At 56.9% G+C, this 16,647-nt stretch overlaps 4 protein-coding genes across 4 annotated transcripts; 2 read left to right on the top strand and 2 right to left on the bottom strand.

Annotated features, from left to right (window-relative positions):
• Positions 1–3,487: 3,487 nt before the first annotated feature.
• On the top strand, positions 3,488–6,266 carry PG998_000063 (uncharacterized protein; the record flags this gene model as incomplete). Its single annotated transcript, XM_066866881.1, has 2 exons — positions 3,488–5,707; positions 5,799–6,266. The coding sequence occupies 2 exons, from the start codon at positions 3,488–3,490 to the stop codon at positions 6,264–6,266; spliced, it is 2,688 nt and encodes an 895-aa protein (XP_066735296.1).
• A 1,891-nt stretch (positions 6,267–8,157) lies between these two features.
• PG998_000062 (uncharacterized protein) lies at positions 8,158–10,470 on the bottom strand (the record flags this gene model as incomplete). The annotated part of the gene is made up of 4 exons (XM_066866880.1): positions 8,158–8,535; positions 8,609–10,149; positions 10,179–10,301; positions 10,392–10,470. 4 exons carry the CDS (start codon positions 10,468–10,470, stop codon positions 8,158–8,160), a joined length of 2,121 nt encoding a protein of 706 aa, XP_066735295.1.
• Positions 10,471–11,727: 1,257 nt separating this feature from the next.
• On the bottom strand, positions 11,728–13,746 carry PG998_000061 (Major Facilitator Superfamily protein; the record flags this gene model as incomplete). Its single annotated transcript, XM_066866879.1, has 5 exons — positions 11,728–12,195; positions 12,312–12,441; positions 12,521–12,945; positions 13,019–13,408; positions 13,486–13,746. 5 exons carry the CDS (start codon positions 13,744–13,746, stop codon positions 11,728–11,730), a joined length of 1,674 nt encoding a protein of 557 aa, XP_066735294.1.
• Positions 13,747–15,708: 1,962 nt separating this feature from the next.
• PG998_000060 (uncharacterized protein) lies at positions 15,709–16,383 on the top strand (the record flags this gene model as incomplete). Its single annotated transcript, XM_066866878.1, has 1 exon — positions 15,709–16,383. The coding sequence occupies one exon, from the start codon at positions 15,709–15,711 to the stop codon at positions 16,381–16,383; it is 675 nt and encodes a 224-aa protein (XP_066735293.1).
• Between the last annotated feature and the right edge of the window lie 264 nt (positions 16,384–16,647).

Raw genomic sequence — 16,647 nt, 5'->3', positions numbered from 1 at the left:
TAAGACAGCAAGCACTGGTAAATTTAGCATGGTCTCCGCGGGCCCTCCTTCTGGCTCTCCAGCTGGAAAACCATACCATACGCATATCCACCGAGAGCACGGGGCAGACTAGCGATTCGATGAATGGCGTCTGTCTGTTGTTGAAGAAGACTGGAGAACGGGGGAGAGAAATGATACAGAGACAGGCGACCAGAGACAGAAACAGAAATAGAGACAAAGAGGGAAAGTCGATACTCCATCCGGCATCCCATACCCACCCGGCTGCATTGCATATGAGAACAGCTTGCCCGCGTGCACAATATACGTACGCATATACGACGCATGTCGATATCTTCGTTCATGGGCCTCTTTCGCATACGATCGGTTACAGAGGGTTTCAATTCACTGATGCAGACAGAGACGCAGACACAGGCGCAGACGCAGAGCGCATCGTTGGTAATTGATAATAAAAGACCAAACAAGCGAGGAACATGAGCTCCCCCTGGCCCATGGTAGGTGTTCATTCCCCAGACAACGTGTCGAAGAGAGTGACGACGACCGATACAGCCAGAAATCCTGGATGAGGCTCATCGCCCAATTCTCCATCAGGGCCCGGGCGCGCGTTGCAGCGCACAGGCAGTGGGTTATGGTTTTCTTTTCTTTTCTTTCCTTCGTTGATATTTGAATGGCAGGGAGCAGGCAGAAAGCAGGGAAGCCATCTAGCTAGCTAGGCAGGGTTGACACTGGCCGCTTTCGAAACATCGCAGCCCAGGAAATTGTTGACGAAAAGGATTTCGCACGCACGCTCATCGCCCATCGTGGCAGGCTAGCCAACTAAACCCAGCTGGGAATCTTCCCGGTGTAGCTTAGCTTGGCTGATGACGGAAGGTGAGATTACCAAGTAAAAAATACTACTGGCGGTTCTCGAACAGGGCAAAAAGGTCCGTAGCGAGAGCACAGCAGCAAAGAGAGAGAGAGGAAGAGCGGCGACACAAAAGCCACTGCGCCTCTTCTTCTCCCCGTTCTCGCATAAATTCACCGCTGCCTCTCTGCCATGGCTGAATAGATATGCTTTTACTTTGTCCGAGTTGTTGCCATAACCTAGAGGAGGATGAACAATTGCAAGTACGTAACGCTTCCATGGCCACGGAACAGGAGATAGTGTCTAGCAAAGAGTAGCCGCCAACCCATCTGCGGTAGCGTAGACAAGTGTTGGCTGTAGGCCTAGTTGGCTGCGAGGCTCCTCACTGTCTGAATGTAGGCAAACCGGTCAACGCCATATCTCAGGTACACAGTGTCGATGGCGTCGGCAAATGCACGGCCGTCCCACCCCCTACACCCCCAGTGCAGTGCCAGTGCACTTTGGCAGCCCATTCTGCAGGCTCCAGGCTTTTAGCAGGCTCCTCCTTGACTCTCTCCAGTGGTGAGTGGCCCTCCCGCAGCGACAGCCAGCAGCCGTAGCAGCAGCAGCTCCAGTTCCGCTCTCCAGGCCCACCCCCATTCTATCCTATCCCATAAGCCCATCCCCTCCAGAGAGAAAAAAATAAAAGTCGACCCATTTCTGCACAGTCTGCCTGCAGGCCGAACCACACACCCATGTTCGCTCACTCATACCCTCCTTGGCCTTGGTCTGTCTGTCTCTTGGACGCGAGCTGCAACTAACAAAGTACACTACCACCGCCGTACCACTGCACTGCAACAGCTGCTAACGCCCTAGCAGATTAGCGCCTCCCCTCCCCTAATTGATTGTACTGCTCGCCCCCCAGTCCAGGTAGTGCAGCGCCCCGACGGGGGCGTGTCAGTGACTTGGCCCGGTACCTGCGAAACAAATCAACCATTTTTCCCTCACCGGGGCATGTATTTTTCTTCTACTCGAGGCCATCCCATCCCACCTCTCCTGCAGCAGGCATTATTCTTTAGTCCTATCTTTTTAAATCCCCCTGCAAAGTCAAGACAAGACGAGAGAAGCCAGACGGGGGTGTGGCCCATTCATTCAAAACCAACTCGTATCTCTGCCCCAACCATTATTAAACTAGCCCCTTCACCTACCAACCCACCTTCTCTCTTCCATCCCCCCAGCTGCTTCTTTGCAACATCCCTCTAATCCCACCAGCACCGCCCGACAACAGCAGCTTCGTTCTCATTGTCGTGGTCCTATCTTGAAGATTGTCATCTCTTCTTAAGATACCCTTCAAGCTCGTGTGTGGATTTCCCTAATCCTCAAGGTTACCCCGACACTTCACCGTACCCGTTCAGACCGAGACCGAAAGAGAACCGTGTGTCTTGTTTTTTTATCTGGAGAAGACAAGAGAGAAAGACCGAGAAAGGAAAAACCTGGAGAACGGACCGATTCCCACCCCGAACTACAACAACAACTTCGGGTCGACTCATACGTCTTACGACATTTTATCAACACTTGTCGTCGCTTCTCTCCATCCTCTCTCCGTGGACTCATTGATTTGGTTTTCCCGGCTGGACTACTTTTGAGTTCCAAATCGGTTTTGATTTGTGGCCCAGAAGAAAGGAATTGCAAGCACGCAAGATAAATCGTTAAGGTTAGACAAAGGACAACGGCTCCGACTCAATTTCTCGAAAGCCAGCACCAGGTCCTGTCCCCCTCTAGCTCCTCCTGCTTCCTGATCGTCCACATCGCCAGCCGATTCACTTCGACGGCATACATGTCCGGAGCATCAGTGAACGAGTCGATTCTGCTCTCTCGCATAGCAGCCCGGCCCTAGCTTCCGCAACCTCGACCTTTTAATTCTCAGCTTCTGCTTCGTCCGGTACAGTACCCAGGACTTACACGATTTTGAATACCTTCTCGCTTCGTCTCACGCTCCTCTCGGGCTACTCGGGATTTGATTTGCATTGTTGCTGGAATACTGCCTCTGCATCTCCCCTGTTCTCTTGAGAGACTTACCTATCCGCCCTCATTTAGCTGGCCACTACTGCTTCGCCTACGACAGTCTACCCACACACCTTTTCCGTTACCAACACCTTCGATTGTGAGTATTTTTTTCTCTTTTGTCAGTGATATCCGACCGACCCTTTCACCCGAGTCCCCAATAAGCACCTGGCAGACCCCGTCCTGGTATAAATGCAGAATTGTGAATGAGCCGCAGTGGGAGGACGAGAATTGCCATTTTGGGAAACCCCAGGCAAGACATGGGCGCAACGGTCGAAGAAGCAATGACAAGGCTTCATTCCTGAGGCTCGTTACCTGTGACAACGCCACATCTCCAACATGTCACGGGTCCAATCCCATACCACTGCACATTCCACCCACAGAACCACTCTCTTCACCGGATCGAGCTATCCATATAAATATGAGAAACTGCCGCCCTTTCCCATATTAAATGGTGGTTTGAAGTCAATTCACCCCGCCTGGAAAACGATCTGCTTGCTGCATTGGGGCCCAAGTGGGGGATGGACATGGACTTCTTCTGCTTATTTAGACCATGCATATGCGTCATTGTTCCTTCCTGCTGGCTTGTTCTGCTGATCGAGAATGCTAATCAATCCTTCCATCACAGCCGCCGGCCACTACGAGTGCCCAGCCGTCTCTTTCACAGAAGCTGCCACCCACGCATCTTCCATCGAGAATTGGTTCGAGACCTGGAGGAAACTGTTCCCTTGTCTGCCCCCCATCAGGCAAAGCCCTAAGAACAAAAGCAGTCTTACGTCGGACGACCGTCTCTCGTCCTTCAGCCCTTCACCTTTTTCTCTACTTGGGCACCCCTCCACCTCGGGAATGCCTTACACGCCGCCCTCGTATCGCTCTCCTGCGTCCTCAGCCCCCTCATCGCCCTCTGTCAGTCGGAGGTCTTCGTTCCATGGAACAAGCCCTGCCTCCCCGAGCGTACACTCGAGGCCTGCGTTGCCTCGGTCTGCCTCGTACTTAACCAAGCACAGACGAACCCCCTCGGTGAGCGCTGGATCAGGAGCAGCTTCCACCATTTCCGCCAATGGATCGACGCCGGATATCACACCGCCCGGAACTTCGGATGATTTGAAGGGCATGGCTGATGCGGCGGCCGTGGCGACCGCGGCAGCACAGTTCAATGCTGGACCGGTACGGCAATCCCCACCTCCAGTCACTGATGGTCGTTCTATGCCCGCCGGAGCTATCATCTCACCGCCTGATTCCCAGACCTCCAGCGAGGATGAAGGTGCCGGTGCAGACGATGCCCGCGGTCGGGAAATCGAGAACTTGAGGGAGTTGCAGGATGCGATTAGTGCCATCCCGCAGCACCGCGCGAGCTCTCCCGATCGGACATCTTCCCCAGGCGATCTGCTGGTTCTTCCGTCACAGATTGAAGAGATGGTGGACGCCAGCCAGCACCACAAAGCCCCGTCCGGTCACCGACGCATCTCCCACATGCGCTCTAATACAGAACCTAACATCTTCGCCTCCAAGTCCGCAGATGCCACGCCTACCGCGTCGGAAGAGGACTCGGAGATGGACGAGCCTGCTGTGAAGCCTCAAATGGTGAGGAAGAAGTCGGGTGAGCTTGTTCGGCCAGCGCTACGACCCGCGTCGCACCGCAGACCGTCCAGCATGCCCGGCACTCCCACCTTCGGCAAGGCTGTCCACTTCGATTCTCATTTGGAGCATGTGCGGCACTTCCTGCAAGTCGACCGCCCGCTCGCCGTCAGTGCTGGATCGTCACCCAACGATAACTACGAGAGCGACACCGAGTACCCCTTCAACTCGGACAAGCCGGCAACACGCTCACCCCCTTTGAGTGGGGAGACGGTTATCAACAACTTCCCTACGGAGAACCCGCTACGGAAAGCCCTGCCCATCCGGGTGGAGCGGATATGGATGTCGCCTGATCAGAAGTCGCTGCTTGGTTCCATTGCCGTGGCCAACATGGCGTTCCACAAGTCGGTGACGTGCCGCTTCACCTTCGACTACTGGAAGACAGTGTCCGAGGTGGCAGCCGAGTACAGCCACGAGATCCGGCCTAGGGAGACGGAGGCGGGCCACGACCGCTTCCAGTTCACCATCAAGCTCTCTGACTTTGCCAATCTCGAGGCCAAGACGCTCTACTTCTGTGTGCGGTATAACGTTAACGGCCGAGAATACTGGGACAACAACCACGACTTGAACTTCCAGATTGACTTCCGGAAGAAGATGCTACCCCAGAACGGCAAGAAGAACTTCCAAGGTGCCAGTGGCCGACCATCCCATTCTTTGCCTCGCAGCAACCGACGCTCGAACCCTTCGACATCGCCGAGACCCAAGTCTCTGCCTGCCGGTGTCTTCGACGAGTTCAGCAGCGAGCACAAGATGTGGGACGACGGCCCTATCCATGAGTTCCTGGGGGAGGAGAGTGCTCCCATCCGCCTCAAGAGAGCCTCGAAGTCTACGACCAGCTTGCCGAGTGACAACCTGACCAACAAGCTCGCGGCTCCTAGCGGCCTTGCGTTTGCCAACCGGTACGACTTTGGTGCCTCGTTGGATGCGGCCAAGCAGGCCCAAAAGGGTTCTGGCAGCCCTCGCAGTGATGGCCTTTACATGAAGTCTCACAAGAAGCTGTCATTCGGCCCGCCGATCCAAACCCAAGTGGCCAACCCGGCAGTCAAGCCTCCTCCGGTCCAGGTCCATGTTGCTCCTCAACCCGGCCCGGCCCTGTCCCAGCTCTCTGGCCCCCCGGATCTCCAGCTTCCGCCACAATCGCCTCAGCTTCGTATGAGGAGATTGTCAACAAATATTGCTTTGTACGTACTCCTGGTCACACTGTAACCTAAAGGTTCCTCCGGATCCACGCCGCTCCCCAGCTGAGAACAACGAACTAACATGAGTCCTGCTTCAGTTCAACGGCTCCAAGCAGTCTAGCCCCCAGTTGAAGGACGGGACTCTCCGCAACGCCCGGTACGATGGTGCGGGGGATGACGCCGCGGCCAACCCAAGCTCGGATTCTAGTCTCGTCAGCAGCCCGATGATGGACAAGGCTCAGCACGGCGCCCTGCGCTATGCCATCCACCAGAACCTGAACCCTTACTTCCAGAACGCGCATCTGGCCATTGGGGCTTCACCAGCCGAGTCTCCGCTGGGCGGCATCCCTGCTGCTCAACGTCAGGCGTCGAGCCCACCCACCTCTGGTGCGTCGACGGCTAGACCGGCTTCGGTTACCGGGACCTTGTCCCCTCTGGCTAGTACGTCGTCGTCGTCATCGGGTGGACTCACTTTTGATGCAGTCTCATTCCACCATCCGCAGCAAATGTCGGGCCGCTTCCCGTTTTCACCAGAGGCTCATGCTGCCACAGCGATCCGAGGATGAGATTATTCAACCCCACTCATCTACAAACAAACACAAGTAGGCTACCGATAGGAAGGAGCCTCACATATCTCGACAATAGGATAGGTCAGCACCGTCGCCCTTGACGGAGCACACGACCTGCTCATTCTTGACTTGTCATTTTCATCCCTTTATACCACGACCGTTACGGAGTTCTTTTGATTGCATTTTCTACGGCAAGGCGTTCAAGGCATGGGAGCATCGCAACGGGATCACCAGTTGTGGCATTGTCCTTTTTGCAAGTACACGTAGCGAAGGGGGAAAACAAAACTGGGGGGCCATGAGGATACTACTGCTGCTTGTTTTTTTATTTTTACTACAAAGGCGTTTCAGGCATTGACAAATCCACGACGGTTCGTTCGGTCTCACAGGAGGAGGCCGACGGAAAGGTACATGTGATGACTTCATACGAATACCAGACTCGGTGGGGGTGGTGTTTTTCCTTCTAATGCATAATGCTCACCTCTCAATCGTCTGGAATCATTTGGCGCATCACGAATACGTGCGAGATTGGCGGCTCTGCGTGGCAGGCTGCAGGAGTCGAAAGTTTAGACAGGGAACAGTGGCGTTTTGACGAAGCCCGATGGATGATGGGCTGGGATATGGGCCTTTTGCTCTAGTTGGACTAGATTGCTGTCAACTGCTAGCAACAATATGTTCTATCCCAAACGCAACGCTTTCACCATGCCGTACTGGGCTCGAGATTGTGAACTGTGAGAGGCACGCACGTCTGACTCCATCGTGGGGCCGGCCCTCTGTGGTGCTGCCCAAGGGGGCTCTACTGCACTGCATACATACATACATACATACTTGTCTTCTGGGCGTTTGGGGAAATGGATGGAGGCTGCGGCGGTTATACAGCAAAAACGACGATACCCCAGGGAGTACACGAGACTTGGGGAGCAATTGTGTACAATACAGAGAATAAACAATTACAAATGAACGAGGTTGAACAAATTGGCTTTGGGCGTCGTTTGGTTCCGTGCTGTGTTGTCCTGCAGTGCACTCGGACTTGTCCGTGTTCTGGTAGGTGGATTTACTCTGGAGTGTTGTTGTCTGTCTGTCTGTCTTGTCGCGTTGCCCCTCAGTGGGCGGGCGATGGATTTCCATGCAAGTGGTTCAGTCAATTGGGTGTGCCACGTGTAGGGCCATTAAAACCCGTTCTTGAGAGAGGGAGAGGGAGAGGGAGGGAGAGAGAATCCATCATGTCTTTTTTTCTTCTCTTTTCTGTCGTACGACTGGACAAAGCGGCATCGACAGTTCGCTCGGCAGCAAAACCCCTCAGTAGCTTAACCCCATCCTGGCTGCTGCTGCTGCCGCTGCGCCCCTCGCAGAGCGAATGAGGACGACTTCAACAACTCAATGGAAGAGAGAGGGAGAAAAAAAGAAGAGGCGGTCAGCTGCAAAGGCGCGTCGACGTTGAGTTGCTTTGCTCGATCTGGGTTGCGATCCCGACAGGTTCATGAAAATTAAAACTGAACGAAACAAACACGGCTAAGATCTACGCGAAGTGTGGGAAGTGGTGGTCTATTCAAAAAAGAAAAAAATACGGAATGAACGACGGGGTCGTCGCGAATCCACTCACTCACTCACCAACCCACTACCCATCGTCGTCGTCTAGCTACATACTCAGCTACGCTAGCTAAGCTAAGCTGGCCCCCAGGTTTTTTCTTTCTACTGCACCGCGGCCTGATGGCACAGCACAAGCACAAGCACAGCACAGCACGCACACACGGTGTTCCTCGTTGTCGGGTGGGCATCCATCCATCCATCCACACATTACACATCATACATACGACCCCAGACTTGATTTTGATTGATTGATTTTTGCTCTTTTCTTTTGGGGACTGGAGACCGGGATGCAGCAGCAGCATCAGGCCGTTTCGATAACGTAAGCCTGGTCGCCGCGGATGACGTAGATCTCGCCGATGAGGACGGCGAGCCCGACGGCCATGGCGACGGAGATGATGGGGACGTTGACGCGCAGGAACTCGGTCCGACGCAGGACGATGCCCTTCTTCGCCAAGATGTCGCGCCACAGCAGCCCCGCCAGCGACGCGCTGAAGGCCGAGCTGAAGGCGCCGTAGTTGACGCCCAGCGCCATGCCGTACACGGCGCCCCAGAAGGTGCGGTCGCTGAGCGCCGTCGACCCGGGGCCGAGGTGGATCTGCTGCCAGGTCTGGATCACGCGGCAGAGCAGGATGGTGGTGCCGATGTTGGTGCCGGAGAACTGGGTGACATGTAAAGTCAGCTAGAGGGAAATATATGATGCAAAGGGGGGTAGAGAGAGGACTTGAGAAGAGACAGAAGAAAAAAACTCGTACGTTGCAGAGGATGACGGACACGAACCCCATGCCGCCGACGGCGCCCACCGTCCCGGTCTTGTCCACCCAGTGGTGCCACCCGTACGCGAAGACGGGCACCCAGCCCTTGGTCACCAGCGCCTCGACCAGCACGAACATGGCGAAGGCGAAGGGCACGAGCGGCAGGGGCAGCAGGCCCAGCACCGTCGTGGCCGTCGGGAACGTCGCCCGCGCCCACGCCCGCGCGTCGCCGAGCAGCGACACCAGCGTCGTCCGCTCTGCGCGTCGCTGTCGTCGCTGCAGCTGCAGCTCCCACGAGATCTGCCGCTCCAGGTCCGCCGTGTCGTCCTTCTCGTCGTCCGAGGACGCAGGGGGCGGCACCAGGGGGGCGGCGCCGTGGCTGCCGCCGCGGGGCGGATGTGGTCGTCGCGACTCGGGGGTGCTGCTGCTGCACCCAGCGCGCCGTTGTTGTTGTTGTTGTTGTTGTTGCTGTTGTGCCCCGTGTCCACACGTCGTCGACTCGGGCCCGGCTTCTCGCCGAACGCTTCTTCCCCCTCCCCCTCCCTGGTCATGGCGCTGCTGCTGCGCGGCGACGGCCCGCGCCACGGCGCCCCGTTCGGCCTCCCGCCGCCCCCGGCCCGCCAGCTCGCGCGTCTCGTACCGGCCCAGCCAGCCGGAGACGACGTCCCAGCAGAACATGACGACGGCCGCGGGCAGCGTGACCCAGTAGACGGGGACCTCGCCGCCGGTGGCGGCGTTGAGGGCGAGCACGGTGACGAGCGTGGCCGCCATGAGGAGGGCGGCGAAGGCGGCGCCCCAGCGGTCGAGGTACGGGTTCAGGACCTCGCGGACGCCCCGCCGCTCCTCGTCGCCGTCGCCGCCCAGCGCCGCCGCGTGGGGGATGTTGGGGTTGACGGGCGGCTCGGCGGCGTCGAGGCCGTCGAGCTTCTGCATCTCGATGACGGGGGGCACGAAGCTCGGGTCGCGGAAGACGACGAACAGCAGAAACGGGAACAGGAGGGCGACGGTGAAGAGCACGGGCACGATGACGTTGGCCGTGTAGTCGATGAAGCGGATGCGGAAGGCGCCCGTCAGCACCAGGTTGGTCGGGTTGGAGCTGACCAGGATGGCCGAGGCGACGTTGGCGACGGCGAACTGGGCGTAGATCCAGGCCGTGGGGGCCGCGATGTTGGACACGCGCGTGATGTAGGCCAGGAAGGGCGTGCCCGACAGGATGATGGGGTCGTTGCCGATGCACGTCGTCAGCGCGAAGAAGAAGCCGTACAGGTAGAAGTACAGGCGGCGGCCGCTCGCGCTGGCTTTCAGGACGCGGCACGCCAGCCACCGGATCAGGCCCGACGCGTCGAGCGACAGCGCGATGTACGCCAGCGTGATGAAGAAGACCATGACGTCGACCGGGTCGATGTCGTTCGCGCCCACGATGCCGTTGTACACCTCGTCGCGCCCGATGGCCAGCGTCGCGAGGAGGAACAGGTCGGCGATCAGGGGGCCGTGACCATGTTGATGGGGAAGCTGGCCGTGCGGAAGAAGCCGCTCTTCGTCTCCCCGGTGGCGTCATCGCGGTGATGACTTGAAGAGGCATCTTCGGTCCGTGGTGGGATGATGCGTAGCTTGACCAGGGCGCTCAGGACGGCATTCCATAGGATGCGGGGGATGGGAAGGGGGATGTGGAAGGGGAACAGCACGGCAATGTCTGTGGGGGGGCTGGTTAGTCGATACACAGACAGCGTGCTGCAAGGCTCCCTTCGTGGACGAGGTAGGTTGAAAGAGAGCAGTTACTTACTGGCAAGGAAGAAGGCAATGAGAGTGATGATGGAGCGCCACTCCCTGATGTGGCTCGTGTCTGTGGATAGATTCTCCATGATGGAATAATGAGACGATGGGGATCTGGGAACTGGTGTGTTATTTCCTGGTCATAGCAGTTAATACGCGCATCATCGTCGGTTCGAACTTCACCAGCTCGTCCCGGGTTGGTGATTCTTTAATAGCTGGAATGGCGTCGTCTTCCGCCGAGAGGTTTATCTCTCATACCGTCCGCAACTACATGCCGCACATGCAGATGCAGGACACCACAGCCCATTCACTGGCCATAGCCCGTCAGCTTTCCGGGACAGGAAGAGCCTCCAAGAGAGTTCGCCGTTTGGCAACCCGGGCGCGACTGTCGTGTCTGTGACGACCCAGGGTGAGCCAAGGGCGGACAAGAGTCACAGGATTCCAGTATCACGTTCGAGTCGTCGGTGCAGCTATTATGATAAGTTATCGCGCGCGGCATGAAACCCCACAGAGGGAGGCGCCGTCTTCCCACTGACTTGTCTTGTCGTTGGCGCAAGCGACTAAACATGGCGTATAATCGAGTCTACCGGCGGTGGTGCCAAGACAGAAAAAGAAAGCACCGCGGCTGATGGAATGCAACGCTGGCCGGGGCGGTGCAAGTGGTGGTAACATCGCATGCTTCGGCAGTGAGGAGGAAAAGGCTGGGCGGAGTCTCATTGGGTAGTATCGTGTAGTATATGTGATAGATATGATTCTGACATCCCCCCTGCCCCATGATGCAGACTAGTCTCCCCTCGTCACACGTTTTCCCAGCACAGGCACATACCAAGCCTCGGTGGGTGGGTGGTGCCCATGTAGATCTCGGGGGATTTTAGGAACTAGCCGATCAGATACTATGGAGTCGCATATAACTATAACCTGGGGTGGGTAGTAACCACCCTCCCTTATCGTACGACGATCTGAACAGGGGAATGCTGGTGATTTGATTTTCTGTCTGGCCTGCCAGAACCCTAGCGAATCGGAAACCAACAAAGTAGCCAAGAAAGAAAAAAAGAAACAATTCCAACATCTAGTCCAACATCCTCCGCCTCATTCTCATGACTCCTCTTTCCTTCCCCCGGATTGTAAGTAGATAGACAGAGAATAATACAGTGAGTGATATATATGTATACCAGGGTTCATATCTAGCTGGTCCGGATCCCGGATCTTCCTGGGGGCCATCAATCGTAACCCATGCCGTTCCTGGTCAAGATCAGCCAGCATGCGCCATGCCCGCGCTACTACATGCAGGGCAGGCACACCGCTGAAACAATAACAACAACACCACCACCGCCACCAAGTCATCATCACCGCGTGCTCGGCCACACGGGGAAGCCCGCCCTGCTGCGGGCGCGGATGGCGTCGCCGAAGAACCAAAAGACCATGGGCACGGGCACGCCGATGGCGAGGGTCAGCAGGCCGAGCAGGGTGTTGCCGACGCCGAGCCCGAGGCCGCGGTACAGCGGCGGGCCCAGCAGCGGGAAGCCGAACTCGAAGAGGCCCTTGAGCAGCTGGCCGACCGAGTGCGCGCTCGACGCGTACTCGGGCCCGCACGAGTCCGTCACGTACGGCTGCATGCTGAAGAAGCCCAGCACGCAGCCCACGCCCAGCAGGATGATGCCCAGGTCCGGCAGCGACCAGTGCAGCCGGTTCTCCGCGCTCCACCCGTACAGCACCAGCGACGCGGGCACCAGCACCGCCGTGGCGATGCTGGGCGGGATGCGCCACTCGGGCACGTGGGCGCGACCCGTCTTTTTGCGGAAGTAGGCCGATGTCTGTTGGGTTTTGTGGCTTGCATTAGCTTCTGGCTTTCTCCGCACGGTTATGCATCACCCCCCAAGGCACAACCCAAGGCACAGGGCGAGGCAGAAAGCTGAGGTGTAGAACATACCCCGTCAATGAAGTGGTGGCTGAGCTGCAGACCGATGATGAAGCCGGCCATGAGGGCGAAGTAGTTGAAGCTGGCAGTGCTCTTGTCCATTCCGTAGTTGTCTTCCCAGACCTGTTCGAATGTCGAGATTCTAGAGAGGATCACGGTCAGCCAATTGATTGCTCACATATCATATATCATATGCATCGAGGATGCTTTGCTCTGCTTACATGAGTGCAATGATGCCGAAAAGGTAGGCTCTGTAGAGAAACGGCAGCTGAACGATGGGGTGCGTGAACAGCATGAGAAACGGTAGCACAAGCCGCTTCTTGAACAGCGCCGCGAATGACATGTCTGGGTGGTGGTACTGCGAGTGCAGCTTGGGGTTGCCCGTCTCCTGGCGGAGCTTGGCCGCCTTCCTCCCCAGAATCACCGTATGGGATGTCTCCTTGAGGAAGAGGAGGCCCAAAGTTATAGCCAGGATGCTGAGGAAGGACGTGGACCAGAATATCCAACGCCACTCGCCCGTCTGCGCGATCTGGGCCCCGACAATGGGCCCCAGAGCAGTGCCGACGAACGGCAGCATCGAGTGCATCGTGTCGCCCAGGCCGCCCATGCTGGCGGGGTACATATCGGCGGTAAGCCCCGGGGCGATCTAGTTTAAGACGAGTAATACATGTCAGCTTGCAAACCCAACCAAACGAAGCATCGTGGACAGTTGGACGTACGATGCCCGGCGGGCTCGACCCGACCGCCGCCAGGAACCGGAAGACGTTGATCTGGGGCCCCGTCTGGGCGAACCCGCAGGCCGTGTTGAAGATGAGCTGCAGGAAGTGCGGGTAGACCATGATGGGGATGCGGCCGTAGACCTCGATGAGGGGCGCCCAGAACATGGGGGCGACGGCGCCGGCGAACAGCGACGTCGAGAGGATCAGCGTGCGCTCGGGCCCCGCGGGGATGTCGAGTTCTTCGCCGATGAGGTCGAGCGCCGGCGCCACCATGGTGCCCGAGAAGTTGCCGATGAACAGGAACATGCCCAGCAGCAGCGACTGGCTGTACTTGCGCGTCGTCGACCACGACTGCGGGTTTGCGGGGTCTTGCGGGCCGTCCCATGTCACCTTTGGGACGGAGGGGGTTTGTCTTGTCAGCATTGGTCGGTCGATGGGCTGGTACTTGCGATATCGTCGTCACTTACGAGATTCGGGTTTTCTTGAACGAGGTTGTCCACCGACTCGTTGCTCCCTCTGGGGGATGGCGAGCTGCAACCTTCTAACGACCACCGTTCGTCTTCCTTGGAGTCCAGCTTGGAGGGGAGTTCTCGCACTGGGCCGTTGCGTTCCCAGGTCCTCATCTCGGTGACCAAGGGGTCTACGTGAGCCCCGTTGGGGACGGGAACCTCGCGAGAGTGTTGGTAGCTGGGGGGCAGGCTCATCGGCGCCGAGTGTCGGTGGTCCATCTTGAGGTCTGTTGGGTCACTGGCGGCAAAGATTCTAGAGAACAGACATTCAGAAAAAGGAGTGACTATCTTGTCACGACGTGGTAAAGTTGAACAAAAACATGGGCTCTGGATCTGGCTCTGATAGCAGCCGGGCCCAGAGAGGCACTACTGATATACCAAGAGCCCACCCATATGCTGCGTCCCTCTACGACTCCTTTTTGCCGCTGTCCACACCCGTGCTCCAACGCCAATGTTTCCATTTACCTGACGGTTGATGTAAGTCCCGGTTCGGCTTCCTTTCCCACAGCCTGTGAACCTTTGTCCAAGTGACTGGTGACACGAGCCTGTCGAGCAATGTCAGGGGGGCCCCTTGACTGGACTCGTCGATATATCAACACAATCAACAAACAAGTTTCATATTTAGCCCAATCCTGGAAGGCCATGACCTAAGGCCGGCATTGTATTGCTGGAGAACGGCCGTGAGCTTGTATGTACAACTAGCAAAACAGCGAGTGCTCGATACTCAGTGATTTCAGCTGGGCCAGTATGATTACAACTCGTGCCTTGTTCTTGTCGTCACGTATGAACAAGCAAAGCTTTTTGCACCATGTCTTGTTCAAAACTGAGCTGTTGAGTTCAACAGGTCGATGTTCCAAAGATGGCGATCACTCCAATGTTCTCCTGTCTACGAACCCCCCACCGTGTCAGTGTTATTCTGCTTGCACGTCAACTCCACCTGTGCCTAGAGTAGCATCGTTTCGTGGTCTCGGTAGTTGCACGATTTCCCTCCCCTTCCTTCTAGAAAGATTCCACGGCAGAAGCCTTGTTGATGTCTCGAGAAAGAATTCCCCGAGCCAACGATGCTGTCACACGGATGCGTCTTGGCCATGTCTGGGAAACACCCATGTCTTATATGACCATGGGTGGTCGCGTTATGGCACCGCCACGATCGAGCGACCCCAGCGACCCCCACGACGGGGAACCACGGCAAGTGGCAGAATGTGACAGACAGCCTGCGTGACTGAATGTTAAGCAGCAACACCAAAAGCAATATGCGATTCAACGCATCATATTACCAGCTGCCTGACGCTCCCCCTGTCACCCAAGAGCGATCCAAGAGTTTCCAGCTTCGATGCGCTACGTACCCCGATTCAACCCCCGTCTTGGATGATTCCACCGTCGATTTCAAATCAGCAACGGACCGATTCAATGGATGTTGTCGTACGTACTTCATTCGATAATACCTTATATCATAAATCGCCAAGTCGACGATCGGCGTGCGGGTGCGGGCGATAACATCCCCCAATCGTGACGCCGGGGGTGCGGCCGGTCCTTGGCCTTGTCATGCCTCTGTGAAGCGGCTGTCGCAGCTTGATCAGCCTATGAAATAGCTATGACGTTGGACGCCGCACACAGGGAAAACTTACACCTTCCCTCAACGCTGTGTTCGATCCTGATCGCCGGCATGGTCGGGCAAACCGGGGGCCGGGACCTGCTTCAGGGATTACCAAGTTCCTTCATTGTCCGTCGCAATCCTTGGGCGCGACGCAAGGTCGTGGCTGTTGATTATTACGAGCTGTTCTGGTCTAAGCGCGCGGATGCCACAGCCGTTCGAATACGGAACGACGGATAGCGGGACCAGCGCGGGCGAATACCGTCGTGAGATGTTGAAGCTGCTGGAAGAGCATGCTGCACTCTAGTCTCTCCCTGACCCTGCCCTAGATGCAAGAAGGGTAACATGGGCTGGGTTGGCAGTCGAAGCCAGAACCAACAGCAGAAGAGGCATCATCCATAGCAATGCCGGATTTTGTGCATCACCCAGATCCGAATGCAGATCGATTACTGCCTGTGTTTACCAGCACAACACTCGTTCCGAAATGGCGTCGCCCAAAGGCACGATCGTTCTCACCGGTGCCAACGGCAGCCTCGGCCGAGCCATCGTATCCTCCATCCTCTCGTCGCCCGAACTCGCCACCTGCCATGGCGTCTACGCCGTCCGGGAACCCTCCACCGCCACGGCGTTGCGAGACGTCCTGCAAGCACAGAACGCCGCCGCTCGACCCGTCGGATCTGGCCAGCGTGCGTGCGTTTGCAGCTGACTTCCACGAGGGCGTCGCGGCCGGCAGGATTCCGCCGGTGCGCGTGCTCATCCTCAACGCCGGCTGGCAGGAGTTTACGAGACAGACTTGGACCGCGGACGGGTTTGACATGACCTTTGGAAAGATAGTCTGCCAGGACTCAAGGGCATCTCCAATATCACTTGGAGTCTTTCCTTGGAGCCCCTCCCCTCCGGCCATCTGTCAAAAGGGGGCAGGGAGAAACTCGTTGGGACTGGATGACCGGAAGGCACCCTTGGTGGTGGTGCTGCTGACTGCCAGTTTCAAAACGCTCACCGACCAACAGACCGTGGAAGCGGCGGCTCGCAACCTCATGTCCGCCATCGAGGAAGAGGCCCGGAGGCAAGGGGCCTATGATCCGTGGGCGTATCTGGATTATGCGGCGCCCTGGCAAGACCCCATTGCTAGCTACGGCGAGAGAAGTCTGAAGCGGCTTAGGGAGATCCAGATGAAGGTCGATCCGCAACTGGTGTTTACGCACCGAGTTCCCGGGGGTTCAAGATCCATGACCATACCGGCCACTAGGTATAGCCGCTAATCTATATCGTCATTAAGGGAGAGGCAGGTACGGAGGTATAACCGTGATGCATTTCTTATCATATAGTATACAAGCTTGACGTCTATCGCCAAAATGAAGGAGGATGAGACCAACCCAAACGGTACATCCCCTTTCAGTCTCCGAGCGCAAATCCATATAGCGCCACAGCAAGGCATGCCACCAAACCTCCAAGTCTATGTACACCAAGGAGTCATTCCTCCATTCGATGTGTTCGTGGAGTACATTTCCCAATGCGAGTCTGTC

This window comes from Apiospora kogelbergensis (genome assembly GCF_038363985.1).
Source record: "Apiospora kogelbergensis strain CBS 113332 chromosome Unknown utg000001l_segment0_segment0, whole genome shotgun sequence".
Taxonomy (NCBI): Eukaryota; Fungi; Ascomycota; class Sordariomycetes; order Amphisphaeriales; family Apiosporaceae; genus Apiospora; species Apiospora kogelbergensis.
The sequence above is the reverse complement of the archived record's forward strand: the minus strand, read 5'-3'. Positions and strand labels throughout refer to the sequence as shown.